Below are 13,190 nucleotides of genomic sequence, written 5' to 3' on the forward strand. Positions count from 1 at the left end.
GCGTGGCCAGGCTTGGGGCCGCGGCACGCGGGGGGCGTGGCCCAAAGCTTCCCCGCCCCGGGGCGCCGGTCCCTGCCCGGCGGCGCCGCAGCGTGTCGGCGGCCGCGGGTCCCCGCCGAGGAGGGGCGGCCCCGGGCGGGAGACCGGCACCGCCTCTGCAGCGCGCGTGGGAAACGAGCGATTTCAACAGCAGCCCAGCGGCAAGAGGGTGGGCGTCCCACCGCGGGCTGGCGGCTAAGCCCGGTCCGTGTGTATCTGTTCTGTTGTTAGCTGCGCCCGGACCCGTGCACCGCCGCGCTGCAGGACGTGGCGGTTCTGCCTCCTTCCTTCACCTTCAAACCTTTGTTCCGGCTCTGGAATAACCACCGGCCTCTGCGGGAAAGAGCAGCCCAGCTCTCCTGTGCGACTCCTAAGCCAAAGCAACGCAAGGACTATTTATAACAGACCAACGGTTGAACAGTCGAGCCCTGTTACAGATAGCGCATCAACACATCCCGCACAAGTTAACGCCGCTGCTTCGCCTGCCGGTCGCGTTGCTCCGCCTGCGCACGCCCCCCCCCGGCCCAGACCCCCGCTGCGCCCTCCCGGCCTGGCCCCACCCCCACGCCCACCGACCACGCCCCCCCGCGCGCGCCACCTCCACGCTCTCAAACGGAACCGCCGCACCGCGCGCGTGACATTCGGGCCGCCCATCAGCCCGGCGCAGGGACGAAGGGCGAGAGGGACCCCGGGCGCTGCCCGCCCTCACCCCAGGCTGACCCTGGCGGTCGTGGCCCGCCCCGTCTCCCCGCCGGCCCGATCGGCCTCAGCCTCGGCCGCGCGTCCCGTCCGTCCCCCCCCCCGCCCCGGTCCCTCAGCCGGGCGGGCCCTGAGGCGATCGCCTCGCCCCCTCGCGCCCCGCCCCGCCGGCGTCACGCGGCGGAAGTGCTCCCAACGGCAGAAGGCGGTGCGCTGCCCGCCGTCATCCACTTCCGGGGCGCCGCTGTCAGCCGCCCCCTCCCGCTGGCCGCCGGCAGCCCCCGGGCCGGTGCGGGGAGGCTGAGTCGTGAGGGCGGGCGTGCTCCGCCGCTGGCCAGCCGGCAGCCCTCCCGAGGGGGGTGACGGTTGCTGAGACGTCGCGGGAGCGCGTGAGGGGCCGAGGGGTCCGCATCCGGGTCACTGGGCGCTTCCGGCCGAGCGGCGGCGGGTCCCGGGCGGCAGGCGCGGCCCGGCGCGGAGCGGTGAGGGACGGGCCCGGCCCGCGGGGTGGGAGGCTCTGTCAGCCCGGGCTGCGGGCCCTCGGAGCGCTGCTGGCTGCTGAGGGGAGGGGGCGGCGGGTTGGCCGGGGGCGCGGGCTGTGGCGGGGCGGCGGGCGCGGCGCCCCTTTGCTGGCGAGAGGCTGGGAGAAGCCCCTGCAGGGCCGGCCCGCGGCTCGGCCGTCAGCGAGTGCGGCTCACGCCGGGGAGGCGGAGGCGGTATCCCGGGGCCGTGTCCGCGGCTCCTCGCACCGGCCGGCCCCGTCCCGCTCTCCCACGCTGGGCGTCTCTGCAACAAGTGTCTCCGTGAGAACCGAGGAGCGAAACAGCTTCAAGGGGGTGTTAATGTGTGTGTTGTTTCCTTCTCCCGTGTTTAATGGTCTGAAATTCCTCAGCGATGTGGTGTGCTCTTGTGCTATTAAATAGCCTTTGTATTCGAGCTAATTTTCTCTTCAAATGTTTGGTGAAAGCCTGGTATTTCTGGTCTCCTTACCACGGGTTAGGAGAAGTGTGTACCTGTCCTGTGTTTCTCCCCTATTGCTGTAAAGGTTTTTGTGTGACTGTGCCCTGCCAAGCAGCCCAGGGTGGGCAGAGCGGTTGGTTCCCTCGGTTGAGGTTTTGACCCAGGAGATGGATAGAAACGTTTTCTTGTATCACCAGCAGAAACTAGATGTGGATCAGAAATTATTGTTCGTGCATCGCCATGAAATCTTGAGATTTTCAGTCAATGATCTGCAGCCAAACAGCCTTGTTACCTTGTCTCTTCTGTCAGCTAGCGTGTTTCTTAAAGCTATACTTATCTGTGCTTGCTCACATGTTGACGTTTTTATCGAGGCTTGTAACCAGGGTTGTTAGCTGTTCAGAGCCTGCCCGGCATGGGGTGGGCTGCTTGGGGTGGGGATGTTTTGCTTCTGGAATCTCTGTGTGTGGAGGAGCAGCTCTGCGAAGGCTTGCTGGTGTGTTCGGTTTGTTGTGTTTAGCCTTTCAGCTGTGTGAACTCTGGCTTGTGTACAAACCACAAGTCAAAATCGGAGCTGGCAGTGGCTTTGAGTGTCTGTAGGGCCTTGATGAAGGACTTCCATTTGGGGAATTTCCTAATCCTAACATCTCATACATGTTACCAAGTGCTGTTCTTTAGTAGTTACTGAAAGTGGAAGAACTGTAATACTTGATCCAGCTCCTTGTCAGTACAAGATCGTTCCTTGTCCTGGGGGTGTATTACTGATGTGTCAGAGAAAGATCTTTCTCTGAAATTCTCTCACGGAGCTCTTGTTAAGGAACAGACATTCTGTTGTCTTTGACCACAGGCTTCATCTTGCACAACTTAAGGAGGAAAGATCTGGGGAGAGAGAAGAGTTTACTCCTGTCCCTTATGCTCAGATGTTAATTTAGAACTCCATGTTTCCTGTGATTCACAGCTTGTCTCTTGACATCAGTGCAATTTCTGATTGTGGAAAGACCGAGAGCAGTATGCCTTTGAGCAGAAATTGAACTGCTAGTTAACTTTTCCTACATGGTGTTGTCATTAAGTGCAGCCTTTCATCAAGTAATATTAATGGCTAGGCTGTTGATTTTTTGTTTGTTTGTTTTCCTGGCCTCTTGGTTGTTTTCCTGGCCTCTTGGTTGTTGGTTTATGGTTTGTTGTGTTCCCCCCCCCCCCCGACCCCCATGTATTTTGTGTTTTGGCTCCTTTCATTCAGTTAATTTTGCTCTTAACAGTGATTTTCATTCTAACAGAAATGTGTGGGGGCATTGATCAGTATTCTAGCAGCTGCAATTAATACTGGGTGGAAAGTCTTTTCTAAAGTGCTGTTTCAGACTGACTATAACCGAAACAGTGCATTGATTTCCCCCGCCTCCCCTCCCTTTGGTTCACAGTTGGGAAGTCTGTAAGGGCTAGAGCATTTTCATTTAAAAAGCAAAGCCTAGGGTTTGCTTTTTGATCACAAGTTCCTCAGGCAGTTGAGATGGAGTCCATTGGCCTGTTAATTACTTTGATTTTGGTAAAGTAAGTAGCATTAGGAAGCTTCTTTTGTCACTAGCTTTTCTGTGTAGTATGTGAGCTCAGTGAGGTGAAAATGTAGATCACTATATGCATAAAAGCAACTATCCCTGCAAACAGGAATGTACATGATGTAAAAACAGAATGATTTTTCTCTGTTCTAATAAAGCAGCTAAAAATGGCAGGTGTAGCTTTTTGCTGAAAAGATTACAATCTTCTTTGCAGCTGCCGGCATTCAGCTGAAACTTTGGCTGTACTCTGCAGCATTCAGGGGAGTCGGTTCTCTGTAGGATGGCTGCAGAGTGTTGGCCTGGGTGTGCCATCAGGTGGAATGTGAGTGGCAGTCAAAAGCCTAGAAAATGTTAGAAATAGAAATGCAAAGTTAATTAATCTGCTCTGTCTACGGGTAGTCCTGTGCCAGTAGAGGGGGAGGGGGGAAGGTAGACGCTTTCCCAGGTTGAGCAAAATGAAACTTCTTCGTGGGATTTTTTTTTACCCTTTTTTTGCCCTGCATAGTGATATTAAAAAAAAATCAAAACAGTGACTGATTAAAACAATGTTTGTGTAAGTTTGAACTGAAAGGGCAAAATAAAACACAGAGAAGAGACCCTAAAAACTCGTACTTCTCCTTTCAGTTTTTTGCTGTGAGTTACTTTTGCCTTGGTTCCCTAAGCCAAGGGACCCTCAGTCTGGGCTTGAGCCTACACCAGCTTTATTGTGTCAAGCTCTCAGTGCCTTGCTTGATGTAGATTTGTTGTGCTGTTTTAGGCAGATAACTGGAAGAGAAGTAGAGAATGGCAGTGTAAAGAAGGACAACAGCATTTCTGTAGACTCTTGCACTTTTTCAGAAACTTAAAGAGGTTGTTCTGGGAGCTGTTGCTCCGTGCGTCATTTTATAGAATCCTGTGAAGCAGGTAGATGCGGTGGCCATCTGGGATTTATGCAACTGTGATGACTTGTCTTTGTTTTCAATTTTTATTCCAGAAGAGTTGCCGTTACTGAAGATTCTTAATGCCAGATAATCAACCTACTGCTGAATAACCATGAAAGAGACGAGGTAGCTGCCCAAGTGTGAGATAAAAACTGATTTCAATGGATACAAAATATAAAGACGATTTATTTAGGAAGTATGTACAGTTCCATGAATGCAAACTGAATGCCACTGACAACAAGCAGCGTCCTATTAATGATGAGTATTTGCGAGTGGCAGCGGCAGCCTTACTTTGCCTTCCCAAAATTGATCCCTTTTATAGATTCCGGTTGATAAAATTTTACGAGATGGCTGAAAACTCACTGAGATCTGTGAAATCCTCAAGTTTACGTTCTCTCCATAATGCATTCAGCATGCTCGAGACAGTTGGAATTAATCTCTTTCTTTACCCCTGGAAAAAGGAGTTCAAAACTATTAAGGTAAGACATTTTATGTATGGCCATAATGAGAATGTGATTTGTTTTTCTTTCTTTTAACATATTTCATGCATTTCTTTAAAGACTTCTTTTTTTTCCCCCACCTATTAGCATGATGTATATATTTGTCTACATACAGTTGGTAAACAGAAGCTATAGGAAAGTTTCTATGTAAGATAAGTGAAGTTTGTGCTGGTGAGACTGTCCCAAGAGCAGAAGTACAAGTACTATCTGCATTTATAATGTAACCATAAAATAGAGGAAGAGCTTATTTAAGGTTTTTGTTCAGCCTACCCTACTACAGTGTCTTAATTTCTACTTGGAGATGCTTTCACTAGGGTGAGCAGTCAAGTTGTGTTTAAGCTCACTCAAAGTTTAATTTGTCTTGCAACGGCTCTTAATGGAGCACAAGTACTGACAACCAATGCATGCTTTCAAATGGATGCTTTGCTGAGGTTCCCACAAGTTATATGATAATGGTAAAGGAACTTCTCAGAAGGAGTTGTTTCCAAAATATCTTTTATCTGCTTGTCAATTCTCAATTAATGAAGTTTTGATTTGCGTGGGTTTTCAACTTATTCACCTATGTCAGGATCTCAGAGGGAAAAGTAGGAGCTTGTATATTGCTCACCTTGGGTGCTGGAAGTCAGATAGTGAGTTCTGTGCTGTTGATTTTTCTATTTTGTCTTTTACGGGTTCTTATATGCTTATTCAAAACTGCTGCAGCATTTCAGTAATGAGTGCTGCAGGTGACTTACAAGAATAGTTTTGAGACTTGAAAGCTGGATAAAACCACTGCTGGTGTAGGTGTCTAAGGTCATTTGCAGGTTGTGTGCACCAGTGATTGATATTTTTGTTTGTTTTTCTTAAAAAGGCACTATTTCACTATTTAGCAGAGAATTTGAACATTATTAGAATATTTGAGAGTTCTCAGTTTCTACAAGGGGAAACTACCTTTCTTCAAGATCTCTCCATAAATCTTCTTCATCTTTATGCTTAAGTTCTGGCCTTTGAAATGTTGGCTGATCCTTCGAGGGTATCTCTTGATGCACTGCCGATATTGACTTTGGTTGTGCACTGTGGATCCAGTACCTGTTCTATACAAAGATGCAACGGGCAGGCTACTCTTGCCTGCAATCAAAAACAGTTTGAACTGGGTTAGGAACATACCTCAGGTATGCTGGATGCTAAGAATATTTCAACTCGCACAAACTCTTTGGTTTTTGGGGCTTTTTTAGTGGAAGTTCTTGACCTAACATAAAATTAAATGAAACAAACATTTGAAATTGCATAGTAATAGTACACAAAAACGCACACACCTCAAGTATATTTAAAGCTGAATTGAAGAGGACTTTGGTACTCCCACAGTAACTCCGAGTTCCTGGTATCTCTTGCTAGCCCCTGTCCAGGGGCAATACATGAAATCTCTGCCTTTTTACCTTTTGTGGTAGACTTGCTTTTAAACGCAAGCACGTCTGGTATGCATGAAAGATAATGTCGGTGTATACCATAGTGATTTAAATCAACAGGGAGGACATTATGTTAATCAGGACTTCAATTTGAATGAAAACTCTCCTCGTTTGAATTTGCCTCATGGAGAATTTCCATCTGCTGAACAGGAGAGATGCAGAAATGGAGTTCATCTTGCCACGGGAGTTGCATGTGCTCACTGTCATTATTATTCTATTTAATTTTATAGTATCTGTCACTTAATTATCTGAACATCTAGTCCACCACTGAATTTGTAACCTAGTTTTCCTTTTATTTTCCCCCTCCCCCCCCCTTAGACCTACACTGGACCCTTTGTTTATTATGTGAAGTCTGCTCTAACTGAAGATGATGTAAGGCAGATTTTTAACTACATGGGCTATGTCCAAGAATTGGGAACAATGTATAAGCTCAAAGAGCAGGTTGATGCCATTCAAGTGAAAATGGTGTCATTTGAACTCTTTTTGGCCAAGGTGGAATGCGAGCAGCTTCTTGAAGTTCACTTGCAAGTGAAGGATAAAGGTTATTCAGAGATTGATGTCATAAATGAACGAAAAAATAGCAGTGAAGATGTTAGAGGCTGCTCAGAAGCCATGAAACGGCGTGCAGAGTGCAAAGAAAACTTAAACACTTCCATGGCACGAATGGTACTCCAGAAATCAGCGAGTGAACGGGCCTCTAAAGATTATTTCAAGCCAAAGGTGAGCAAGCCTTCTAAATCAGTGGACACATATGATAATTATTGGGAAAGTAAGAAACCACCTTTGATGAGCTCACTGAGTCTCAGGAAAGAACCAATTTTAGTTGATGCAGAAGATGACATTAAAGATGAAATTATCCGTCCGTCACCCTCTCTTCTGACAATGTCAAGCTCCCCACATGGGTGTTCAGATGAATTCTTGCCAACTTCGTCTCATCACAATGGCATGCTAAGAACAAATGTCCCTTACAGCTCCTATTTTTCTGCTCAAGAGGACTTAGATTTATATACTGATCCCGATTCTAGAAGTATGTTAAATTTTAAAAGACAAGAAGCTATCAAGCCTGATGTATGGCTGTTAAAAAATGATGCCAACCCTGTTTACCACAAACGCACCCACCTAGCCAAAGAGACAGCTTCCCTCAAGTGCCAAAACTGTGGCGTACCTTGTGGCACTTCTGTTTGCCAAAAGTGTGACAATCTTTTCAACTCTAGGCAGGAATATCCAGCAGTGAAACAGAGCACCTACTCAATCAAACCACTTCCAAATGATGGCTTGTCTCCTGCATCTGCTTTAAGGGAGAAATCTCAGTATGCATCACAGACTCAGAGTCAAGAGAGAGCTGCTCAATTTGGTTCCAAATCCAAACCTTCAGGCACCTCACGCTGCGGCTTTTGTAACCGATCTGGAGCTGCCAACACTTGCACGTTTTGTTCAAAAGTCTCTTGTGACACTTGCCTCAATGCTTACTATTATGATCCCTGCTGTAGAAAAAGCGAGCTTCACAGATTCATGCCTAACAATCAGTTAAACTATAAATCATCCCAGCTGTCCCATGTAGTTTATAGATAGGCTTGGTTAGTCTGTTTTGGAGGGGTAGGAAAGGGGGAGGGGAAGGGCTATCCTAACTAATGTACTGACTCCACTGATAAGAAAATACACTGACCTCTTACGAAAATGAAATGTCCAAATATTTGGAACAATAGTTCAGTGATCAGGTGCCAGTTCTTGATTTTTGTGGCTTCACAGATGCTGCAGATACATTAGATTTCATGCTGCTATAATTTAGGTAACACCTAAATGATCATTACTTTTCAATTTAAATGGGGGAGAAGAGCACATTTTTCTTTAAAACTTGGCAGCTGTTACATTTTAGAAAAGTGACATCACACCTTTCTATTACATTGCAGTCATCTCCTTGCCCAAATAAAACCATGCAAGGCTTGAAAATAAAATCTAAAAATTAAGATTCTCATTTTCTGAGTGATTAAGCTACTGCCGGTTTTTGATAAAGTATGACTTTAAAATGTGCAAGAAATATGTGAATGGCTTGATTTGCCAACAAGGACTATTTTTTTGGAGTGTGTCTGCATTTCTTGATATCCAAAATGCAAGCACCACAGCATCTCTTCCTTTTGTCTTTATGTTTCTTCCTTCTCCCCTTATGTCCCTGTTGTTTCTCTCAAGCTTATATAATCTGGACAATACGTGCTTTATTTTCTGGTGTTGCCAATATCATCCTACTGGTTTTTACTGTATGGTATTTTAAAAAGGTGAACCGGTATTCATGTCACTTAAATTACACCTAGAGTGTTGTCCTTCCAGATGAGTACTAATTTTCTTTACTTTCTGTTGCACATGTATTAAGTACTGTTCTTTGTACTGTAAATAGGTAATTTGGAAACAGTTTATTTTTAATAAATATTTAATATGTTGAGTTCTTAAAAGTGGTAAAATCATTATAACTATGAAGTCTCTCTGGGTTATTTGTGCAGGTGACTTTGTTTTTTCTTGTACTGTATTTCATAGCTTATTACAGTCACTGTGGCAGGCTGATGTTCTTCGCTCTGATCAATTTTTGGTTTTTAGTCTGACATTTTTTCCCTCTGATGAGGCTACCACTAGTCTAAGTGGAGCCTTGTCTAAGAATTGCAGGAGTTTGGTTCTCAGTGCACGCTTTTCCTTTGTGGTTACGGAAATTGTAAGTATAAACGTTATGCTTGCTTCCAAATCCACTGCAAAGTCTGTAGTGTAGTCCAGCAAGTAAAGCACTGGCCTGGTTAAAAATCAGCTCATTTGTGACTCCTGTTAAAGTAAACCCATCAGTTATGGATGTGAATCAGATAATAATAGTTATCTGTGTTACTGTAGCACATAGGAACCCTAGCTGAGAACCAGGACTCTGTTGTGCTAGGATCTGTACAGTTTGACCCCCAAACACCACCTGATTATGAATAGGCTTTAGTTTTTTTATTAAAAGGAAACCCACAAGAATCCTTCTAACTTCCTTATTCCAACTAGCTAGTTAGAACAAAGTATCAGACAACCTAATCTGATGTGCATAATTAAATGTGTTTAAAATATCTGTAAAGAACTCTAGCTGAGATGTAGACTGTGTAGTCCACTTCGCACTAAAATTATTCACTTGGGGTTTTTTTAAACACTCTTAGGGGCTAGGCTTCTAAACTTAAATGTCCATTGATCCCTGTGTGACAGAAGCATGCACGAATGATTGTTTGTCCTTTTTTTTTTTTTTTTTTTTTTGGGGGGGGGGTGGGGGAGGGCTTGAGTTAGGTAGAGGGGGAAACTATATAGGCTAATGTTGTAAAATAGCTAAAAGAATTTTAGCCATAAATGGATGTCAGAAGTATTATGGAAATAAGATGAAACCCGAATCTTACAGAGGGCTGAGAACAATAAGTTACTGTACAGTTTGCACTAAGAAACAAAGTGAATGGCACGTGTTTAGCAATCAGGGAAATTTCTGAATCAAGCGACTGCAACTGAACATAATGTTATAGGCAAGTATTGCCTTAGTGACCTGGAAGGTTGGGGTGAATATTGTTTAGGTGAATGATTTTAAGGTTTTCAAAATCTTGTATGGTTTTTTATAAATAAATATATATATATAAATATGACACAAATGTAGATACATTATGTATATAGTGAAGAATTTAAAAAACAATTTTACTATTAAAATACAGTCTAAGGGTGGTTTTCCTTTTGGTGGTTAGTTTTTGTTCATCTTCTGAATTGTCATGCCTGTTTGGCTGCTATACAGTGTATCTTCTAGTTCACTAGTTCAATTTCCATATGGCTACTCACACTACAGTGAATAACTAAAACTGTGATGCCACGTAATTTTTACGGTGAACGTAGCAGGGACTATACTTGCTTTGAAAAAGAAAAGTCCTGTATATATATGTCATGGAATACTGTAGTACAAAACTGTGTTGAATTGAAGTGATACCATGCTCTATTTTTGTGTATCTTACTGTATGAGGTTGCTGTGATTGATACAGTAAAATATATGCTAATTTAAAATGCAGGTGGTTTGCATCTGATTTGTTTAAATTAATTTATGTTTTGAAGGAATTTAAAAATAAAGAGGCCTTTAAGAAAAGGCTTAACTCTTTTCTTAAAGTTGAGTGCATGTAGCTGTCTGTTTCACAACTGCGTTTTGCATGCAGAAATGTGTTGGTGCACAAAGGTAATCTTGGGGGCAAAATGGGCAAGTGTGTATGTATCATCAGCCTCAGCTTTGTGAAATTGGATGTACTGCCTGCAGAATGCAGAGCTTTTTTAAAAAACATTTATTTTCAAGTCTTAGCAGCATGACTCAGTTTGTTCCATAAGAGCATGTAAGCCAATATGTCAGCAATCTGCAGCAGACAAACGCGGGGTAGAGAGCAGGTTTCATATGTGATGTGAAGCTAACCTACATTGATTTCCAGCCTTGACTGGCAACGTCATACACACTTTTTCTAACTAGCTTCCTGATGTAAGCTGCATCTCACGGAAGATGTGTGATACTACTGATGTACTTTTTGGCACTTGAGTTAGGCCTTCTGGCTCCTTTTTCATCCTGCTAGCTCTGGAGCAGGATAACTTCTCAAGTTCCAAACTAAATTATTTTTTTCATTTGTTCTTTGTTTTAAAGCGTGTCAGGTGAATGCTTAAATGCCTGAAGTGCCATTTCTACGAGTCTTCTAATCTTATGATCTGTTGAGGTTATTGGAAGTATCAGGGTTGATTATAAAAGTCTGGCTCAAGGTAACTAAAATATTCTTGCAGGAAATCTTATCTTACACAGCTGCGCTTCTCGTGCTGACATATTTCTGGTGCATATAGAACAAGACTTTATGCTTACTGTCTGACATTTCTGATTACAGACCTATATGTGTGTCTGCTGTGTCTTTTGCTCTCAACGCAAGTTTAAAGGTTCAGTGCACTGTCAAGTAGTTTAGATTTGACAGTTTGAACCGACAGCTCCTTAAATTTATTTTTTTCTGGAAGGCAGTTGTGGATTACAAGTGTTTGGTGTATATTGCTAATTATGCTGCGGTATCTTTTTAGGGGAAAAGATTCACCTTTCCAATATTTGTTTAGAAATGGGAGCTAATCTGAACATTGTGATAATTGATATGTTGCCAGAGTGACTGAGATAAAAGCAGGAGGTGACTGCAAGTTTAAGGTAACATGTTGATGTACCTGTTTTGGCTCTAATTTAGTTACTTCTCTGAAATCAGTGGGAGTTAATTAGGCCTTTTAGCATGGCCATTACTGTGGTATCTAAGCAGCAACTGAGTTAGGCTATGAATGTTCCTGACTGTTATTTGTGAAAGATGCTCTGTGTTTCCTTCTGAAAATCATGGGATGTGGTCGTGTTTGTCTAAAGATTGTAAGTCTGTAGATGTCTTAGAGCTCTCATATAAAATTACGTAAAATTGGACATTGGAGTTACTTTTTTTCCTACAGTTGATCATGCTTCCCTAGAAAGTATTTTCAACAACTTGTCTTGCCAGTCTGGAAATGTTGGGGCAGGGAATAAGTAATTAAGTAGCTTTCTGGTTTTGTACTCCTACACCCCTACTGTGAAAAACAAACTTCCAGGGCAACCTTTTGCATTGAGCCACCATATGAAAATGAACAGACTAGTACATCAGATCTTCTTACGCAGTGCCTGGAGGAAGGCAAAAGGTTAACGTATGTGATATGGCAGCAGCTCTTTTAACTCTAAAATTCTGTAGGCATGCCACATAATTGAAGCTCTTCCATCTGAGGAGAGGTGTAGGAGAGCCAGAGAGCAGCTGCTTTGTTTGACAGGCTTGCTGTACAGATTTCAATGTGCTAATGTGTGGAAAGCAAGGCTGTTCCTTACAGCATTGAAAATATCTTGGCATATTTTATACTGTGTAATGGGTCCTTGGCTCAGACTGGCATCTAACGCCCCGTGACGAGGTAACCAGTGTAGCACTAGAGTCGCAGGGTGTGCTGACAGAGCTGCCTGCAGCCACACTCTGCGCCAAAGTCAGGAAAGGCATTCGTGATACCAGGCTGTCCATGTAGAAGCTGTGGGATAACTGACCTGTAACTGGGAATTTACAGCACATAGCAGTGCCCAAAGTGGAGCAATCCTTATAATTCCTTATATTTCCCCTCCTGTGCTGCTTTTGCTGCTTTCACAGTGGGAGACAGGCTGTGGGAGCTCTGGCATTGCTACAAGTTGTTGCTTTCTTGGGAACTGCTGCTTTGCTGCCCTGACCTCTGCAAAAGACAGGATCTCATCTCTGTAGGAGTCCCTGCAAGAAAGAGAAACCCTGTCTTGCTCAGGGACAGCGGTGTGCTTCCAGTTGGTTTCTCTGATTTTGTAAGGCAGAGTTGCTCTAAGCTTTTTCAAATGCAGGCAAAACACTTCCCCCGTCTGGGCCGTGCTGCCACAGATGCTGTCCCAGAGAGCTGGGTTTGCTGTTTCCTTACCCTGAGGAACAGCAGGGTCGGAGGCTATGATTACTGCTGGTCCACCTGTACACTCGGCTGCCCCGATGCCCGATCCTCTCTCAGCTGCCAGCAGCAGGTATGGCTTTCTACTGCAGTAGCAGAGGCAAGGGGGCTATGAAAATCTTCCTGACACCCAGCAGCTTCCTGTGTTGCCTGTGCTTAGAGCCAGGCACGGACTTCCACTGAACTTGGAAAGGCTTTGTGCAGAAAAGAGGTGGGCAGGTGGAAGTGTTCCAGATAAAAATGAAACAACCTGCTCTGCTTCCCCCCCCCCTTAGCATCAAGGAGAAATTTCTCTTCCAGCATTCAGAATCTGGGAAGCACTGAAGTCATGTTGTAGGGAACTTCAGATGAGGTCAGAGGTTGGTTTAATTACTGGTTTTTCTTATTGGTAGGATCCTTTCTTAGAGCTGCAGATCCTGAGTGTAAGTGCTGGTGATCCTGGTACTTCTGTTCAGGCTGGGCTCTACAACAGCAGAAGATGTGAAATACCTTCTGACTTGGGTAATACCACCCATTTGTTTTACCTCTCTTATACTGGGCTTCTAGTTAATTCTGCATTGTGCTGTTCACTGC

General features: G+C 44.6%; 1 protein-coding gene across 2 annotated transcripts; it reads left to right on the forward strand.

The window, feature by feature from the left end:
- Positions 1-86: 86 nt before the first annotated feature.
- On the forward strand, positions 87-8,560 carry SPATA2 (spermatogenesis associated 2). 2 transcript variants are annotated; one of them, XM_075769159.1, is made up of 3 exons: positions 87-208; positions 4,222-4,647; positions 6,432-7,828. In XM_075769159.1, the coding sequence occupies exons 2-3, from the start codon at positions 4,330-4,332 to the stop codon at positions 7,683-7,685; spliced, it is 1,572 nt and encodes a 523-aa protein (XP_075625274.1). In that variant the 5' UTR covers positions 87-208; positions 4,222-4,329; the 3' UTR covers positions 7,686-7,828. The 2 variants fall into 2 exon arrangements, with proteins under 2 accessions (XP_075625274.1, XP_075625275.1); XM_075769160.1 differs by lacking the exon at positions 87-208 and adding an exon at positions 968-1,220 and having other exon boundaries at positions 6,432-8,560.
- Positions 8,561-13,190: the final 4,630 nt, after the last annotated feature.

The sequence above is a fragment of the Balearica regulorum genome, chromosome 16 (assembly GCF_011004875.1).
Source record: "Balearica regulorum gibbericeps isolate bBalReg1 chromosome 16, bBalReg1.pri, whole genome shotgun sequence".
Classification (NCBI taxonomy): domain Eukaryota; kingdom Metazoa; phylum Chordata; class Aves; order Gruiformes; family Gruidae; genus Balearica; species Balearica regulorum.

What these genes read in the sequence shown, in the direction of transcription:
- SPATA2 (XM_075769159.1), top strand. Translation starts at nt 4,330, where the DNA reads ATGGATACAAAATATAAAGACGATTTATTTAGGAAGTATGTACAGTTC. An exon ending in AGGAGTTCAAAACTATTAAG is followed by an intron (nt 4,648 to 6,431) that starts GTAAGACATTTT and finishes CCCCCCCCTTAG; the next exon opens with ACCTACACTGGACCCTTTGT.